This window comes from Pristis pectinata, chromosome 10 (genome assembly GCF_009764475.1).
Source record: "Pristis pectinata isolate sPriPec2 chromosome 10, sPriPec2.1.pri, whole genome shotgun sequence".
In the NCBI taxonomy this organism is placed as follows: domain Eukaryota; kingdom Metazoa; phylum Chordata; class Chondrichthyes; order Rhinopristiformes; family Pristidae; genus Pristis; species Pristis pectinata.
Genome location: NC_067414.1, coordinates 31,389,267 through 31,407,448, shown reverse-complemented (window position 1 = coordinate 31,407,448; position 18,182 = coordinate 31,389,267). Strand labels below are relative to the sequence as shown.

At 41.2% G+C, this 18,182-nt stretch overlaps 1 protein-coding gene across 1 annotated transcript in view; it reads left to right on the top strand.

The window, feature by feature from the left end:
- ahi1 (Abelson helper integration site 1) overlaps positions 1-18,182 on the top strand; it is a 161,586-nt gene that overhangs the window by 129,657 nt on the left and 13,747 nt on the right. Inside the window, exons 23-25 of the mRNA XM_052024883.1 lie at positions 3,956-4,024; positions 16,611-16,773; positions 16,899-16,996. Coding sequence (XP_051880843.1) covers positions 3,956-4,024; positions 16,611-16,773; positions 16,899-16,996 — 330 coding nt within the window. The remainder of the gene's footprint in view (positions 1-3,955; positions 4,025-16,610; positions 16,774-16,898; positions 16,997-18,182) is intronic.

The following is an 18,182-nucleotide window of genomic DNA, read 5'->3' as shown; positions in this document are numbered from 1 at the left end:
ACTAAACAGAAAAATTTAAAAAAAACAAAAAAAAAGACTGGACTAAGATTTCTCAGTAGAAACAGAGCAATATTATGTCGTCAATTCTGTTCCTCTAAGTTGGAAAGTTATTGAAAAGGGATCTACATCGTGTGAAAATATTGAATAAATGGACTCCAAATATCTTCAAATTTAAGCGAAGGATCAACAGTACCACTCCTAATTTTTTCCAAGTTTAAACATGATATAGTTTGAGAACTGCTTCCTGACCTGCTGAGTGTTTATTTCAGATTTCCAGCATCTGCAGTTTTTTAATGTCACTCTCCTGATCTCATCTCCTAGCCCTTATTTCTGTTACCCTTGTGGTAGCAGCATATTATTCCTCATCATTGTTTCAGCCAAGCCACACTGACGTGCACAAGAAATAGATTCAGCGATTAAACTCTTCAGTCGCCAACATCAGTGAGATCTGAGAAGACAGCTTTCTGAAGGCTGTTACTTCAGCTCTTGCAGCTTTTGTGACTACCAGTGCAGAAGACAACCTCCTGCTGCAGTGCCCTGAACATTTATATCCAGGCTTCCCAGATTGTTGCAGTACTTCAGACGAGTCTGCAAAGCAGCCAAACAAACTATCCTTTCAAGATTCTTGGTTGTACAAATTGTGTCCAGCTGGCCAGAAAACTGCTTTATATTCTGGTAATCAATAGTTCATTCGCAGAGGCATGATTTTCTGCAAACGTTATTCTTCTAAAAGCAAGATCTAAGGGGTCACGGCTCCCAGGATCTACATCCAGACATACACATCTGACCATACCCATGGATGTAGTAGTCATCATGCTACATCCTTTTGCTATGTCCCTCTCCTCAGTATTTAGGACCTTCATGGTGGCTGTCAATGGACCCACAAAGTCTGGGCCATTACTTAAGGAATCAGTTTTGCCTCTGGGTTTTTTTTTAACATCTACAACATGATATTTTTAAGAATTTCTTATGTATTCATTTGAAATACAAATTTGTGGAAAATATAACCATCAAGGATGTTTGTGGCCAATGTTGTATCGTAAACTTTAGCCACGTCATTACTTGCTATCTAATGTGGTTAGATACTCCTGACTGTTACTTTGTTGATCCCTGCTTAATACGAGGTTGTAAAACACAAGTCCGTTTTGTTCTTGGGAGTGAGTCATATCACAATTGCCAACCGAGGCATACACTTGCTCTCTCTCAGTTGAAACTACTCAGTTTAGTTTTAGTGATAGTACATATTGTGAGTAAGCACTTCCACTTCTGGGGGAATTCCTGGAATTATGTACCTATGACAAAGCAGCACCGAAGGAAAATAAAATGGTTAAAGAGAGAAAAGAAGTAATGGAGGAAGGTGACAGAGAAGTTAATGAGCAGATAGACAAGTGGGAAAGAAAAACAAATACAAGACATAATTGAAAAGAGAACAAAAATGACTTACAAGAAGGAAGAACCACTCAAATGACGATGGGAGAGGACCCAGAAATAAAACCATGCATTTAATTCTGCTGGTCTTTTCAGCAGCAGCACTTGATGGGGTGGCAGGAGGCCTGAACAATTAAAACACTGTGCTGTTTAAAGTTAGGTACTTCAATACCTTCACAAATGTTCTCAGACCTTTTTCTAATAATATTGTTTGTCCCCTTATAAAGCAATAGTAGTTTTCTTAGGCATTCCAATTAATACTTCTTCCTTCATATCTGTTAGCCCCAGGAAACAACATCCTCTTTTTACCTACAAGGAAATTTACTTTTACTTTATGGGGCTGTGTTCTTCTTGTCACTTTTGCGATACTGACTCAGGTGTGCCAGAATTCAAACAACCTACTTTGTTGGAGTAGAATTGGTTGGTGGAGTCTCCTCTATGCACTTGGAAAAGTTTCCATTTGGGTCAAAAGTTATTGGTTAGCAATGTGAAAATTAGTTTGAAGATTGTTCAGAAAAAGAGAGATTAAAAATTACAGCCTTTTTCATAAAAGTCTAACATTCTGTACAATAAAAAAAATTAAAGTTACATCTTCCTTTGCACAGTGATAGCATTCCATCTCATGAGTTTGATAGTTTTAACTATGCTCCAAATACTCAGTGGGATACTGTGAGATATTTGCGTCCAGTGTGTGCTTCTGTGGCATGGATTGAGCCTTCCACTTTTTATAACTGGAAAAAGGGTGGTTATGAGTATGAAAGAAGCATTCATGTTGAAGACTATTAATCAGCCTACAGGTCCCTCCACTCTTTCACACTGTTATTCACTGGAAGAACCTGAACTTAAGAAAACAATATTAGTCTTGAAACTCTTTTGTCTAGTGTGGTCAACCTCTTATTGTTGTAACAGTGGAACTCTTGACATGCATGTCAAAAAAACAAGTAGATAATCTTTGTTATGCGTTTATAAATCCAATACCAACCTTAGTGAAACAGGAAGGGAAAAGCAAAATCAAAGAAAACTCAAGGCAGTGTATTATAAAACCGGCCACTCCCCTGTCATAGACTCAACATTTATAAATTCTCCTGCTTTGTCCAATGTTCGCCTTGGGGTGTTCTGTTTCTATTTTTCCTTCAATGTATGCCATTCTTTTAATGTTCAAATGCTACCTAACCTCATTTTCTGTTTTAGCTTTCCTAATAAACCCCAGAACTTGGCTGCAGGAGTTCCACTTTCCAGTGTAGACTCAGGTGTACCCTTGATGTGTATGTCAAGAGTTCCACTGTTACAACAATAAGAGGTTGACCACACTAGATGAAAGAGTTTCAAGACTAATATTGTTTTCTTAAGTTCGGGTTCTTCCAGTGAATAACAGTGTGAAGGAGTAGAGGGACCTGCAGGCTGATTAATAGTCTAAAAGACACTTCTTTGTTTCTAGAGTAGTAAGTCATGCTCAGCGTTTACATGTTTTCAGTTTCTATGTTGTAACTGAATGTCACATCAAAATCCTGGGTTGGAGTTCAGCTTCATTCACCTTCACAGTGAGATGTATTGGGGCAGATTTGCTTCCCCAGAATTACAGCCTGCTTGCCCTAAGGCCATACTGTTTCTTCCAGCATGATGCTGGACACAGCATTATATTGGGAGGTCACACTGCAGTATGTTGGTATGATGTAGTTTAGTGCAGAACCTTTCTCACCTCAAGTGACCAGCCCCTCCTCCCAGGCTCACTGGCTGTTTTTTGGCATTCACAAAATATCTAAGAACATTTAGTTCTGTGTAAATGAATTAAACTCAACTACAACTCTGGGTTTTGGTGTGATATTTGTATCCAACATAGAAACTAAACATGTAAATGCTGAGCATGACCTACTGCTCCAGAAATGAAGAAATGTCTTTTTGTATTTTGTATTAGATAATAGAATCCTTGCAGCAATGTCCTGGCATTTATCAAGAAAACGATAATAGGAACATTAAAAAAAGAAATTATTTAAAAACATTAAAATACCAGAAATGGGCAATAACAATTAAATACATTTAAATTTATTGACAAATCAAATAAAATGGTCTTTTTCTGTTATGTGGAATTCTGCTTTCTAACCTTTTGATTTCAGTGGGTTACTGGACTTGGGATGGATTCATCAGGCAGCTTTCCCAGCCTGAGTGCTGGAAAGTCTGTATAAGTTCATCTTCCCTGTTGACTCCTTGGAGAATCCACCGGTATATCACAGAGACAGCCAGAAGCACAAGTCACATAGTAGAATAACAATATGTTCTGGATCTTGTTAAAATCACAAAGTTCTTTGTGACCAGAAGTGTCAGAACCAAATGCTTTGATATTATTTCTAAGTCTAAATATTAATTGAAGCAAATGTCACAAACTAAAACAGATCTAAAGTCTTCAGCGTAAAAAAAAAAATCCCATAAAATGAAGAAGGACATAACATTCAGATAACTAGTTGCTGGCTTTCTGATATACTTCGAATCTTGCATGTAATATTTCAATATATATTTTTCTTTCCTTTAGACTAATGCAAATCCTTCAATATCATCAATCAAGGTAGAAGCTGATTCTAATGCACCAGTTGAAGAAACTGTAAGTAAATATGTCACTTAAGGGAATATTCCCTGGGTGTCCTCGAATTAGGCTTCATATAATTGTTAATATTGCCAGGCTTGGTTTTACTTTTCATTTTTCAGGATGCATGTGTCACTGGTAATGTCACCATTTATTGCCCATCACTAATTGCCTTTGAGAAGGTGATGATGAGACACCACCTTCAACCACTGCATGTCACTGGTATGATATTCCACAATACTGTTAAGTTCTGGGGTTCCAGGATTTAGACCAGGTTATGGAAGTCCTGACTAATGGAAATCTGAATTTACACAAGTTCTCCTGTAAATTTTTAAAGAATTTTTCTAGATAATAATAATAAAATGTTTTGTGGTATTTATTAACAACTGGATATAGTAAATGTTCCATTAGTCTAATAATGGGTGGTGTTAGGGTGAACATAGATGATATTTGATGAAAAGAAAGAATTATAGGAAGTGTATGCAGAGTGATATATGGGTAGCTGTAGAAAACAGAAGTTTCTGACTTGCAGAAAAATCAGGTTGCAGACAGATCTCAGGAGTAGAACCCAGGTGCAAGTCAGGATGGTGTGACTTGGAGGGGAACCTTCAGCCGTTGGTGTTTCCTTATGCCTACTATTCTTGCCCTTGGTAGTAAAAGGCACAAGTTGGGCGATATATTCAAAGTAGCCGAGACAGGTATCTGAATTCCACTTTGCAGATGTGAAACACTGCATTCACGGTTTAACAGTGCTTTGTCCCAGATGACGTTAAGTTGATTCAGTGTTATTGGAGCTGCATTCATCAAGGCATGTGGAGAAAATTCCACCTTGCTTTTGCTTTAAACTTTATTTATACAGCATGGTAACAGTCTCTTCCGGCCCACCGAGACCACGCCGACTAATTACACCCATGTTCCATGTTGATGTTAATAACGCCTTGGGGTAGTGAGTCACTTACCACAGGGTACTGAGCCTATTCTCTCCTTTTGTAGCCACTGTTTTTGTATGGTTGGTTCAGTTGTTTACTTGGATCCACAGGATATTTGTTATGAAGGACCCAGTGATGATAAAGCCAGGCTGTCAAGTGCAGCTGGTTAAAATCCGTTATTGGAGTAGGTCATTGTCTTGGACTTGAATGACCAAGTAAAATCATAGAAAAATAAGATAAGGTATCTTTATTAATCACATGTACATCGGAACACACAGTGAAATGCATCTTGTTGCATAGAGTGTTCTTGGGACAGCTCGCAAGTGTCGCTATGCTTCTGACGCCAGCATAGCATGCCCACAACTTCCTAATCCGTACGTCTTTGGAATGTGGGAGGAAACCAGAGCACCCGGAGGAAACCCACGCACACACACAGAGAAAGTACAAACTCCTTACAGACAGCGGTCAGAATTGAACCCGGGTTGCTGGCGCTGTTATAGCGTTATGCTAACCACAACACTACCCTGCCTGCCCAAATAGGAGCAGCAGGTAGTCATTCAGCCCTTCAAGCCTGCTCTGCCATGAAGACCATAAAGCCATAAGAAGTAGGAACAGGAGTAGGCCATTCAGACCCTCAAGTCTACTTCATTCAGTAGGATCATGGCTGATCCAGCGTTCCTCAAGTGCACATTCCCACCATTTCCCTATTACTCTTGATTCCCTCACTGATTAAAAATCCAAGGATTTCTCCCCACCTCTCTGTGACAAAGAGTTCCAAAGACTCGCAACCATCTGAGGGAAGATAGTCTTCCTTATCTCAGTCTAAAATGGGTGCCACCTTATTCTGATACCGTGCTCTCTGCCTCTGGACTCTCCTTTGATAGGAAACATCCTCTCAGAATTTACCCTGTCTAGCCCTATGAAAAGATTATATATTTCAATAAAACTGCCTCTCAGTTTCCTAAACTCCAATGGGTAGAGTCCCAACCTGTTTAGCCATTCCTCATAGGTCAGCCCCTCCATCCATGTGATCATCCCATTAAATCTTCTCTGAACTGTCTCCAATGAAATAATAACTTCCCTTAAAGAAGGAGACCAAAATTGTTCCCAGTACTCTAAATGTGGTCTCAGTAGTGTCTTACAGAATTGCATTGTGAATTCTCTACATTTATACTCCAACCCCCTTAAAATAAGGACCAACATTCCATTAGCAGGACCTATTCCTTGCGTACTTACGTGCTAGCTTTCTGTGTTTGAAGCACAAGGACCCCTAATCCCTTTGTGCTGCAGCTTTCTGCAATCTTTCTTTATTTAACTAATACTTATTGTTTTGTTCTTCCTTCCGAAATTAATAACTTCATATTTTCCCACATTATACTCCACTTGCCAACTTTTTGCCTTCTTGCCTCACCTATCAATATCTCGCTGTTAACTGTCTGTAACCTTCTCTCATGCTGCCTTCCCACCTATTTTTATGTCATCTGCAAATTTGGCTTCCTCGTTCAAGTCATTAATACCAATTGTAACCCCAGAACTGGTGTTCCTCTGGTACTTCCACTAATCACAGGCTGCCAACCTGACAATGATCCTCTTCCCCTTATTTGCTACTTCCTGATTGTTAGCCCATGCCAATATAGGCATGGGCATGTCTATCCATACTAATATATTACTTCTAACACCATCTGCTCTGGTGACTAAGCCTTTGTGAGGCACTTAGTCAAATGCCTTCTGGAAGTCCAACAACATCTACTGGTTCCTCTCTATCCACCCTGGTTGATTGAGAATTTCTCAAAAAACCTGATAAATTTGTCATTCAGTCTGATCACAGCTAAGCTTCTATTTCAATACCATATTCCCAACTCTCTCCCTATACTCCATGGTCCCTTTGGAATCTAGAAAACTCTTTATATGCTTCAGCAATTTGGCCTTTCCAGAACTCCGTGGAAGAGAATTCTACAGGTTCACTACCCTCAGTGAAGGAATTTCTCCTCATGTCAGTCCTAAAGACTGACACCCACAATCTGAGGCTGTGACATTTGGTTCTAGATCACCCCCCAGCTAGGGGAAGGTCCTTGCTGCATCCAGCATATCAAGGCCTGTCAGAACGTTGGACTTGTCAATTGTCAGTCCATGCCTAAATATTGTTCAGGCCTCACTGCTTTTTTGGAGAAGTTGTGAATGGAATTGAACATTGTGCAATTATCAGCAAACATCTACATTTCTAATCTTACAATGGAACATCTACATTTCTAATCTTATAAGGTCATTAATGAAGTAGCTGAAGATGGTTGTGCCTGGGACATTACCCTTGGGAATGCCTACAAGTATGTCCTGGGGTTTGGGTGACTGACCTCCAACAACCATAACCATCATCCTTTGTGTGAGATGTGACTCCAACCATTGGAGATTTTTCCCTCCTTGGCACACATTGATTTCAGTCACTTTCTAGGGCTCCATAGTCCCTAGATCTCAAGAGCAGTCACTTTTACCTCGTCTGTAATTCAGCTCTTTGGTCCATGTTTGGACCACTTCTTTGATGGGACCTGGAAGCCAGTGGCCTCAGTGAAACCCAAACTGTGCATCATTGAACTGGTCATTAGTGAGGAAGTGCATTTTGATGTAATGACAAAGAGCTGTCCATCATTTCCCTTGTGATTGGAAGCAGATAGATTGGGCAGTAAATTAGCTGGATTGGATTTGTCCTGCGTTTTGTGAATAAGATGTACCATGATAAGTTTTCTGCATTTTCAGGTTAGATGCCAATGTAGCACCTCTGCTGGAACAGCTTGGCTGGAGGTGTGGCTGTGTTTGGAGTGGAAGTCCTCAGGACTAAAGCTGGGATGTTTTCTGTTAGAACATAGAACACCACAGCACAGTATACACCCTTCGGCCCATGATGTTGTGCTGACATTTTATCCTGCTCTAAAATCTATCTAACTAAATTTTTTTTTAAATTTTGTTTTAAATTTTTTTTTACTTACAGCATGGTAACAGGCCATTCCAGCCCAACGAGTCCGCGCCGCCCATTTTAAACCCCCAAATTAACCTACCCGTACATCTTTGCAATGTGGGAGGAAACCGGAGCACCCGAAGGAAACCCACACAGACACGGGAGAATGTACAAACTCCTTACAGACAGCGACGGGAATCGAACCCCGATCGCTGGTGCTGTAATAGCGTCGCGCTAACCGCTACGCTACAGTGCCGCCCTAACCGTTCCCTTCCACATAGCCCTCCATTTTTTCTGTCATTCATGTGGCTATCTAAGAGTCTCTTAAATGTCCCTAATGTATCTGCCTCCACCACCTCTGCCGGCGGTGTGTTCCACGCACCCACCACTCTCTGTGTAAAAAAAAAAAACTTGCCTCTGACATCCCCCCCATTCCTTCTTTCAATCACCTTAAAATTATGCCCCCTCATGTGAGCCATTTTTGCCCTGGGAAAAAGTCTCTGACTGTCCACTCGATCTATGCCTCTTATCATCTTGTACACCTCTATCAAGTCACCTCTCATCGTCCTTCGCTCCAAAGAGAGAAGCCCTAGCTTGCTCAACCTATCTTCTCCAATGTAAGACATGCTCTCCGATCCATGTAGCATCCTGTTAAATCTCCTCTGCATCCTCTCTAAAGCTTCCACATCCTTCCTATAATGAGGCAACCAGAACTGAACACAATACTCCAAGTGTGGTCTTACCAGAGTTTTAAAGAACTGTAACATTACCTGGCGGTTCTTGAACTCAATACCCGGACTAATGAAGGCCAACACACCATATGCCTTCTTAACAACCCTATCCACCTGCATGGCAACTTTGAGGGATCTATGGATGTGGACCCCAAGATCCCTCTGTTCCTCCACACTGCAAAGAGACCTGCCATTAACCTTGTATTCTGCCTTCAAATTCGATCTTCCAAAGTGTATCACTTCACACTTTTCTGGGTTGAACTCCATCTGCCTATCAATTTCCTGTTGTAACCTACAGCAACCTTCTACACTATCCAAAACACCACCAACCTTCATGTCATCTGCAAACTTACTAACCCACCCTTTCACTTCCTCATTGAAGTCATTTATAAAAATCACAAAGAGCAGGGTCCCAGAACAGATCCCTGCGGAACACCACTGGTCACCAACCTCCAGGCAGAATACGCTCCATCTACAACCACCCTCTGTCTTCTATGGGCGAGCCAATTCTAAATCCACACAGCCAAGTTCCCCTGGATCCCATGTCTCCTGACTTTCAAAATGAGCCTTCCATGAGGAACCTTATCAAACGCCTTACTGAAATTCATGTACACCACATTCACTGCTCTACCTTCATCAATGTGCTTTGTCACATCCTCAAAGAATTCAGTCGGGCCCTTGAGGCATGACCTGCCCCTCACAAAGCCATGCTGACTGTCCCTAATCAGCATATGCTTCTCCAAATGCCCATAAATCCTATCTCTAAGAATCTTCTCCAGTAATTTGCCCACTACTGAAGTAAGATCCACTGGCCTGTAATTCCCAGGGTTGTCCCTATTCCCTTTCTTGAACAAAGGAACAACATTTGCCACCCTCCAATCATCTGGCACTACTCCCGTGGCGAGTGAGTACGCAAAGATCATCGCCAAAGGTGCAGCAATCTCTTCCCTCACTTCACGTAATAACTTGGATATATCCCATCCAGCCCCGGTGATTTATCTATCCTAATGTTTTTCATAAGTTCCAGCACATCCTCTTTCTTCACGCGACATGCTCTAGCATATCAGACTATTGTTCGCCATCCTTACAAACGTCAAGGTCTCCCTCACTGGTGAATACTGATACTGAAGCAAAGTAATCATTAAGGACCTCCCCTACCTCTTTTGATTCCAGGCAAATGTTTCCTCTTTTATCCCTGATCGGTCCTACCCTCACTCCAATCATCCTCCTATTCTTCACATACGTGTAGAACACCTTGGGGTTTTCCTTAATCCTACTTGCCAAGGCCTTCTCATGCTCCCTTTTAGCTCTCCTACGTCCATTCTTAAGCTCCGTCCTGGCTACCTTGTAACTCTCCAGGGCCTTGTCTGATCCTTGCTTTCTAAACCTTGGGTAAGCTTCTTTCTGCCTCTTGACAAGATGTTCTATGCCTCTTCACTCTACCATCCTTACCCCGCCTCAATGGGACAAACCTATCCAGAACCCTATGCAAGTACTCCCTAAACAACCTCCACATTTCCGTTGTGCACTTCCCCAAGAACATCTGTTCCTAATTTACGCTTCCAAGTTCCTGCCTAATAGCATCATAATTCCCCCTCCCCTATTTAAATACTTTCCCATATCGTCTGCTCCTATCCCTCTCCAAGGCTATGGTAAAGGTCAAGGAGAGATCTGAGAGATCTGAAACCTGAACAGGTTCATTGCCTAGTACCAGGTCCAGTATAGCTTCTCATCTTGTCAGCCTGTCCACATACAGTGCCAGGAATCCTTCCTGGACACACCGAGCAAACTCTGCCCTATTTATCCCCTTTACACTAAGGAGGTGCCAATCAATATTAGGGAAGTTGAAATCACCCATGACGACAACCCTGTTATTTTTGCACTTCTCCAAAATCTGCCTCCCGATCTGCTCCTCAGTATCTCTGCTGCTATTGGGGGGTCTGTAGAATACTCCCAATAGAGTGATCACTCCCTTCCTGTTTCTGATTTCCATCCACACTGACTCAGTGGATGATCCCTCCAGGATATCCTTCCTTTCTACAGCTGTGATACTGTCCCTGATCAGCAAAGCTACTCCCCCACCTCTTTTACCTCAGTCCCTTTTCCTTTTGAAACATCTGAACCCCAGAATATCCAGCAACTATTCCTGCCCTTGTGACAGCCAAGTCTCTGTAATGGCCACAACTTTGTAGTTCCATGTACCTACCCATGCTCTAAGTTCATCATCCTTGTTCCTGATACTTCTTGCATTAAAGGAGACACACTTCACCCCATCCGGCTGACTGCAGTTTTGCCTTTTCAATTGCCTATCCTTCCTCACAGTCTTAATACACGCTGCATCTACTTGTACACTAAATGCACCAACCTCTGACCTATCACTCGGGTTCCCAACTGCCAAACTAGTTTAAACCTTCCCTAACAGTTCCAGCAAATCTGCTTGCCAGAATATTGTTCCCCCTCCAGTTCAAGTGTAACCCGTCCCTTTTGTATAGGTCGTACCTTCCCCAGAAGAGATCCTAATGATCAACAAATCTGAAACCCTGCCCCCTGCACCAACTCCTCAGCCACGCATTCATCTGCCAGATCATCCTATTCTCGCCCTCACTAGCCCGTGACACAGGCAGCAATCCAGAAATTACTACCCTTGAGGTTCTGCTTTTCAGCTTCCTACCTCGCTCCCTATATTACCTCTTCAGGACCTCATCTCTTTTCCTACCAATGTCATTGGTGCCAATACGTACTACGACTTCTGGCTGTTCACCCTCCCCCTTCAGAATGCTGTGGACCCAATCCGAGACGTCCCTAACCCTGGCATCCAGGAGGCAACATACCATCTGGGAGTTTCTTTCACGTTCACAGAATCTCCTGTCTACCCCCCGACTATGGAATCCCCTCTTCACTTTTAAAGCTTTTGTTATATTCTATGTACTCATCTATTCTTGATAATGAGATGGAGTGAATCAAATTGGCAGGAGACATTTTTTTTATGACAATGCTTAAAGCCAAGATTGGTTGGCCAATCCAAATGTTTCAGCTGTGTCTTTGCCACACGTCTGCTGGGCCCACCATCATTAAGGGTGGCGATATTCTTTCAGCCTCCTCTTTCTGTTAGCTGTTTATTTGCTCACCACCTTTCATGACTATGTGGGGCAGGACTGCAGAGCTTTGATTTTACCCCTTTTATGTGGGATCATTGCCTTTTGCATGATGCTTTGACTTTTTAGCATGCATGTAGTCCAGTGTGCAGCAACTTCAGGTTGGTATCTCATTCTTAAGTATACCTGATGCTATTCCCAGCATGCCTTTTTTTTTAACATTGAATTAGTGCTGAACCCCCTTCTTGGCTGTAATGGTAGAGTGTGGGACATGCTGGTCCATTGCTTTACAAAAAATAATTTACCTTGTATTTGTCATATAAGTCTTATCCTTTAGCTAGGTGAGTCCAGCATGTTAACCTAACAATTTAGAAGAATTTATCAAATAATTTCAGAAATCCATTATATCCCCAGGAAACTGGGAATTTAAAACAGATATAAAATATGTCTACGGCATTCGAAAATAAACCAACAGGCTGAAAGTGAAAGAGTTTATCGCATTGCAATTTAATTGTCAGTTTGCCAAAAAATTCTACCACGTTAGCAGGAGTAAAATATTCAAAGTTCATGAGCTGAAAGCTCTGCCTAACAGAGCAATTACTGAAGATGCAAGATTTACTTTCTAAAAGAAAGAAATGTTTGTGTATGTGGTACCTTTCATGACCTCTGTCAGTGAAGTAATTTTTGAAATGCAGATGCTGTTGTAGTCCAGGAAACACAGAGACCAATTTGTGCTCACCAAGATTCACAGGGTGTTTTTTTTTGTCCATCTGACAGAGTAAGTAGTTTTAAAATCTCATTTGAAAGATGGTACCTGTAAGAGTACAGTACTCTCTATGGAGCATCAGCCTAGACTTTGTGCTTGAGTCTCCAGAGTGGAACTTGAAACTGCGAGCTTTAACTAGATGAGAGCACACACTATCTACTGAGATATTGTTGACACATCAAGAGAGGCTGACGATGTTCCTCCTTGGAATACACTAGGTTTTAACATAATTTGAATTAAGTTTCCAATATTTAGGTCTATTATAATTATTTCAAGTTAATATATATCCCAAAAGATTAATATTTATATATGCAAAAACATTCATTTAAGACTTCAGTACAACCCTCATTGGGCAGAGTTCTCTCCATTGCAAATGCAATATATGTTGGTTTGTGATCCGAAATCTTTTCCAATATGCATCTCGTGGAACTATTTTTACACAGATTGGCCAGACTATAGCTTGCACTGTCAGGGATTGTAGTGGAGAAAGATTTATTTGTAGAATTCAAAAGGGAGCTGGATAACTATTCGAATAAAAATTAGTGAGGCAATAAGAAGAAGATGGGGTAGTGCCTCTGGCTAGATTTCTCTTACATCATTCAGCTGAATAATTTCTTTCCATGTTATACTGGTCCTGTAAGAGCGACGGTGAGCAACTGCTTTGTACTTTACTGATGATGCACACTGCTGCCACTGTACACAGATGGAGGGAATTAGTGTTTAGATTGGTGAATGAGGTAACAATAAAATAGGCTGCTCTGTCCTGAATAATATCAAGCTTCTTCAGTGTTATTGGGATGCATTCACTCAGGCAAGTGGAGAGTATTTTATCACATTCCTGACTTATGACTTGTCAGAAGGTGAGTCTGGTCTTGCTTAGCTTTGCTATATCCAGCATGCTTAGCCCATTATTTTGAAATCATGTGGACTGAATTGAATTGGGTGAAGACTGGCTTCTGTAGAGTTCTCAAGATGGAGCCGTTCCTGCTTATTTGACTATTCTTGCTTCTTGAAATTATATCAGCTGCTGTGCACTGTTGGGGGAGAGGGGGAGGGTTTATGGGTTGGTTCCTGGTTCCTGGTTCCTGTAGGAATTTACACTTCCCAGTGGAGACAAGGACACTGAAGGGTAAACTGATTTATTATTTGTCACATGTTCTGAGGTACTGTGAAAAACTTTTCTTGCATACTGCTCATACAGATCAATTCATTACAACAGTGCATTGAGGTAGTACAAGGTAAAACAATTACAGAATGCAGAATAAAATGTTACACTTATAGAGAAAGTGCAGTGCCGGTAGACAATAAGGTGCAATGTCATAGCGAGGTAGATTGTGAGGTCAAGAGGCCATATTATCACACTAGAGAACTGTTCAATAGTCCTATAACAGCGGGATAGAAGCTATCCTTGAGCCTTGTGGTACGTGCTTTCAGGCTTTTGTATCTTCTGACCGATGAGAGGGGGGAGAAGAGGGAATGTCTGGGGTGGGTGGGGTCTTTGATTATGCTGGCTGCTTTGCCGAGGCAGCAAGAAATGTAGACAGAATCCATTGAGGGGAGGCTGGTTTCCGTGATGTGCTGAGCTGTGTCCACAACTCTCTGCAGTTTCTTGCAGTCATGGGCAGAGCAGTTGCCATACCAAGCCGTGATGCATCCTGATAGGATGCTTTCTGTGGTGCATCAATAAAAATTGGTGAGGTTCGACAGGGACATGCCAAATTTCTTTAGCCTCCTGAGGAAGTAGAGGCACTGGTGAGCTTTCTTGGCCATGGTGTCTACGTGGTTGGACCAGGACTGGCTTATTGGTGATGTTCATTCCTGGGAACTTGAAGCTTTCAACCCTTTCGACGTTAGCACCGTTTATGTAGACAGGAGCATGTGCACCACCCCACCTTCCTGAAGTCAATGACCAGTTCTTTTGTTTTGCTGACACTGAGGGAAAGGTGGTTGTTATGATACCATGTCAGTAGGCTCTCTGTCTCCTCCTGTACTCTGACTCATTGTTATTTGAGCTACAGTCCACTGCTGTGGTATCATCTGGAAACTTGTCACTGGAGTTAGAACAGAATCTGGTCATGTAGTCATGAGTGTATGGGGAGTAAAGTAGGGGGCCGAGGACGCAGCCTTGTGGGGCACCAGTGTTGAGAATAATCGTGCTGGAGGTGTTGCTGCCTATCCTCACTGATTGCAGTCTGTTGGTCAGGAAGTCAAGAATCCAGTTGCAAAGAGAGTTGTTGAGACCCAGGTCTAGGAGTTTAGTGATGAGTTTGCTTGGAATTATAGTATTGAAGGCGGAGCTGTAGTCAATAAACAATATTATAACATAGGTGCTTTTATTGTCCCGATGCTGCAGAGGGTGAGTGTAGGGCCAGGGAGATGCCGTCTGCTGTAGACCTGTTTCAGCGGTAAGCAAGTTGCAGTGGGACGAGGTTGTCTGGGAGGCTGGAGTTAATGCGTGCCATGACCAGCCCCTTGAAGCACTTCATGATGGTGGATGTCAGAGCCACCAGGTGGTAGTCATTAAGGCACGTTACCTTGTTTTTCTTAGGTACCGGGGTGATAGTTGTCTTCTTAAAGCTGGTGGGAACCTCAGACTGAAGCATGGAGAGGTTAAAAATGTCTGCAAGTATCCCCACCAGCTGATCTGTGCAGGATCTAAGGACATTCTGCACTGAATTATCGGTGCTATCAATGTGAAATGATGTCCTTGGATATGTATATTTTTATATAAATGATACCTCAACCAAGAAACACAAAAGTGCTTTCTTAGACTGTTGCTTTTAGCCAAACATACCAAAACCTTCATATTTAGCTCTAGTTTAGTTACCAGAAGTATTACTTTTGGTTAAGGTATCTTGCATTGAGGGAGGGGAATTCCACTCAACCATATTTATTTATATACTATACCTTTATGAAAGTTTTTAAACCGTAATGACATTGCATTTGTTTTCAAATATCCTGTGCCACTGAGCAGTGGTAGAATCCTGTATTTGGAATTGCATGAGTGGTAAATTTAATATGTCTTATCTTATTTCTGAAAGAGTCATGGGGTAGAAATTAAATCCTCTGAAATGAAGGTGGACCTGTTACCTTCACAGTTCAGCATTCAGATCAAGAACAGCATTGACACAGATGTAAGAGAAGCTGCTCAGCACCATGCTCTTGGCATCCAGTTTGGGAAGAAACCAGAAGGAATAAGACTAAAACTTGTGGATGGGGAATGACAATGGGAGAAGAACTTTAGTTAAGACAATGAGCAAATTTTTAAAATATTGTTTATTGAATTCTGAAGTGCCTCCTATTTCTAGACTATTTGGTATTAAGCTGATTTTTATATTACTGACACTTTCAATATGACAGGTTGATCACTTAATGTACAGCTGTCCTGTAACTCATGTTTGCAAGTTATTAATAGCAATAAAAAAAAATCCCACTCAGACTTTCCAAAATGTATCAGTTTGTGATTGGGAATTAACCTTCTGAGTACTGAAGGCTTTTACTGTTTTTAATGCAAACTTGTTAAACCATGTAGCAGCAGCAAAAAAAAATTAAAGTAATAGAAATGGATAACTATGGAATCCCAAAACTTAGTTCTGAAAACTTAAATTAAGTTTTTTTTAAATAGTTTTGCTACTGTAGTCTTTATCAGATTAATGGCTCTCATTTTGATTAGTTCTTTGATCAGTAACAGTGAAAAATAGCGATTTCTGTTCAATACATTAAACTAGATTCTGTCTCTATCTTTAAGTGTCTGCTATTGTGTAAAAACGTTCAAACATAAAGTACTGGTTGGTTTTAGGCTTAAAGTTCTTGTGTTAAAATTCTCAGAACATTTGCAAATGAAGCTGCAGTCATTGTTTAATAAGAGCACTTAATACAACAGCAGCTGTTGGAAAGTAATCTTAGTGGTGTGGAATATTTTAACCATCTCTTGAATCCCACAGTCCTTTATCTCACAGCTCCTGCTACGTTCCCACCACCTTTGATTCCATCAACAAAACCCTTAGACAACCTCAAGTCTTACCATATTGCAGCTTTGGTTTCAGCTGTCCTGATGCAGGAGGAAGTTAGTCTTAGGGGTTTCTCTTTGTGGCATGGTTGTGATAAAACTGGCGGTCTTATCTCTCCCTTAGGTTGTAGCTCTTTATGACTACACAGCGCATCGATCAGATGAGCTAACCATCCAGCATTATGACATTATCCAAGTGCTGTACAAAGATAATGTGAACTGGTGGTTTGGTCGCTTAGCCAATGGAACACAGGGCTACTTTCCAGCAAATTATGTAGCTAATGAAAGTAAGTTGGCTTTCATTCTTCCTCCTTCATTTATATGTCTGTAACAGATAACACAAGATTTTTTTTCCTACTTGCTTTTAAAAAGAGGAACTTCAATATCTTGTAAATATGTACCATTTTAACAGGAATACGTGAAGAAATACAACCGCATCAACAGGACAACAATCCTCTTTTAGTAACTGAAGATGAAGAGGCAGAAGTGAAATCCCCAACACCCACCAAGGTAGAAACAGTATTTGAAAGTAGAAAGATTTAAAATGGTGTTTTTTTTTAATTTTACAAAAGCAAAATGCTGCAGGTGCTGGTAAACTGAAGCATTTGGCAGGTCAGGCAGTACCTATGGAAGGAGAAGCAGAGTTAATATTTCATGTCAGTGACCTTGCATCAAAGGCAAAAAATATTAAAAGTTGTAACAAGTTTTAAGTAAGTACTGAGTCAGGGAAAAGGAGGAAGAGAGGAAAGAACAAAAGAAGATCTGAGCTACTGTGTCAGGCAGGACAGATGAACTGGCAAAAGGATAATGGGGCAAGTTGAAAGCAGGTGGTAATGACAAAGGGGCTATAATGGCAACAGCAAAATCACCACAAGCACCTGCTATCCAAGAATATTGTAGCAGTCATTATGATTAGAAAATTAATTCAACATCACTGTCCCATTCTGTCCATGCCAACTTTGCTGTTCCACAGGCATTCAGTGTGAGCTCAAGGGACGTGACCTTAGCCAGAAATTCAGTTGTGCAGAAGGTATTTAAGCACTGAGAAACTAAATTGTTACATTAAATTATTTGAAAATGACAGTTGATTATTCACAAAATGCTTCACACAAAAGGGTCGCACAGTGGTGCCGCTACACAGCTCCAGGGATCTGGCTTCAATCTTGACCTTGGCTGCTGTCTATGTGGAGCTTGCATGTTTTTCCTGTGACCATGTGGGTTTTGGCTGGATGCTCCAGTTTTCTCCCAGGTCCCTAAGTAAGTTAAGTTAGTTTAGGTAAGTGTCAAAAGTACCAAAGAGGAGCTGATGAGCATGTGAAAGAGAAACAAGGGAAAAAGAAGGGAAGAAGAATAGGCTTGATTGCTGGGAGCTAGCATGGTTGTATGCCATAATAAGTGGTAAAGGATAAAAGATCAGATCCCATTTTCATCCATTTAGGAGACAAAAGGCACCCAAAGCATTCAGTATACAAGGGTGGGATCGAACATCGTGTAATGCATAATGATTGATTCCACTACTGTGAAATTCTATACTTGTGTATAGTCAGCACATTGTGTGGGCCGTCAGATTTGAGCATCACTTACTTGCAGGTTGTTGGGGAGTTAACAATCTAGGTCTTAGCTACACAGAATTTTGGAGCTGCAACAATTTAGGAGCTTTCTGAGAGTATTTGAGTTGGAGCCCTATTTTCGTTAA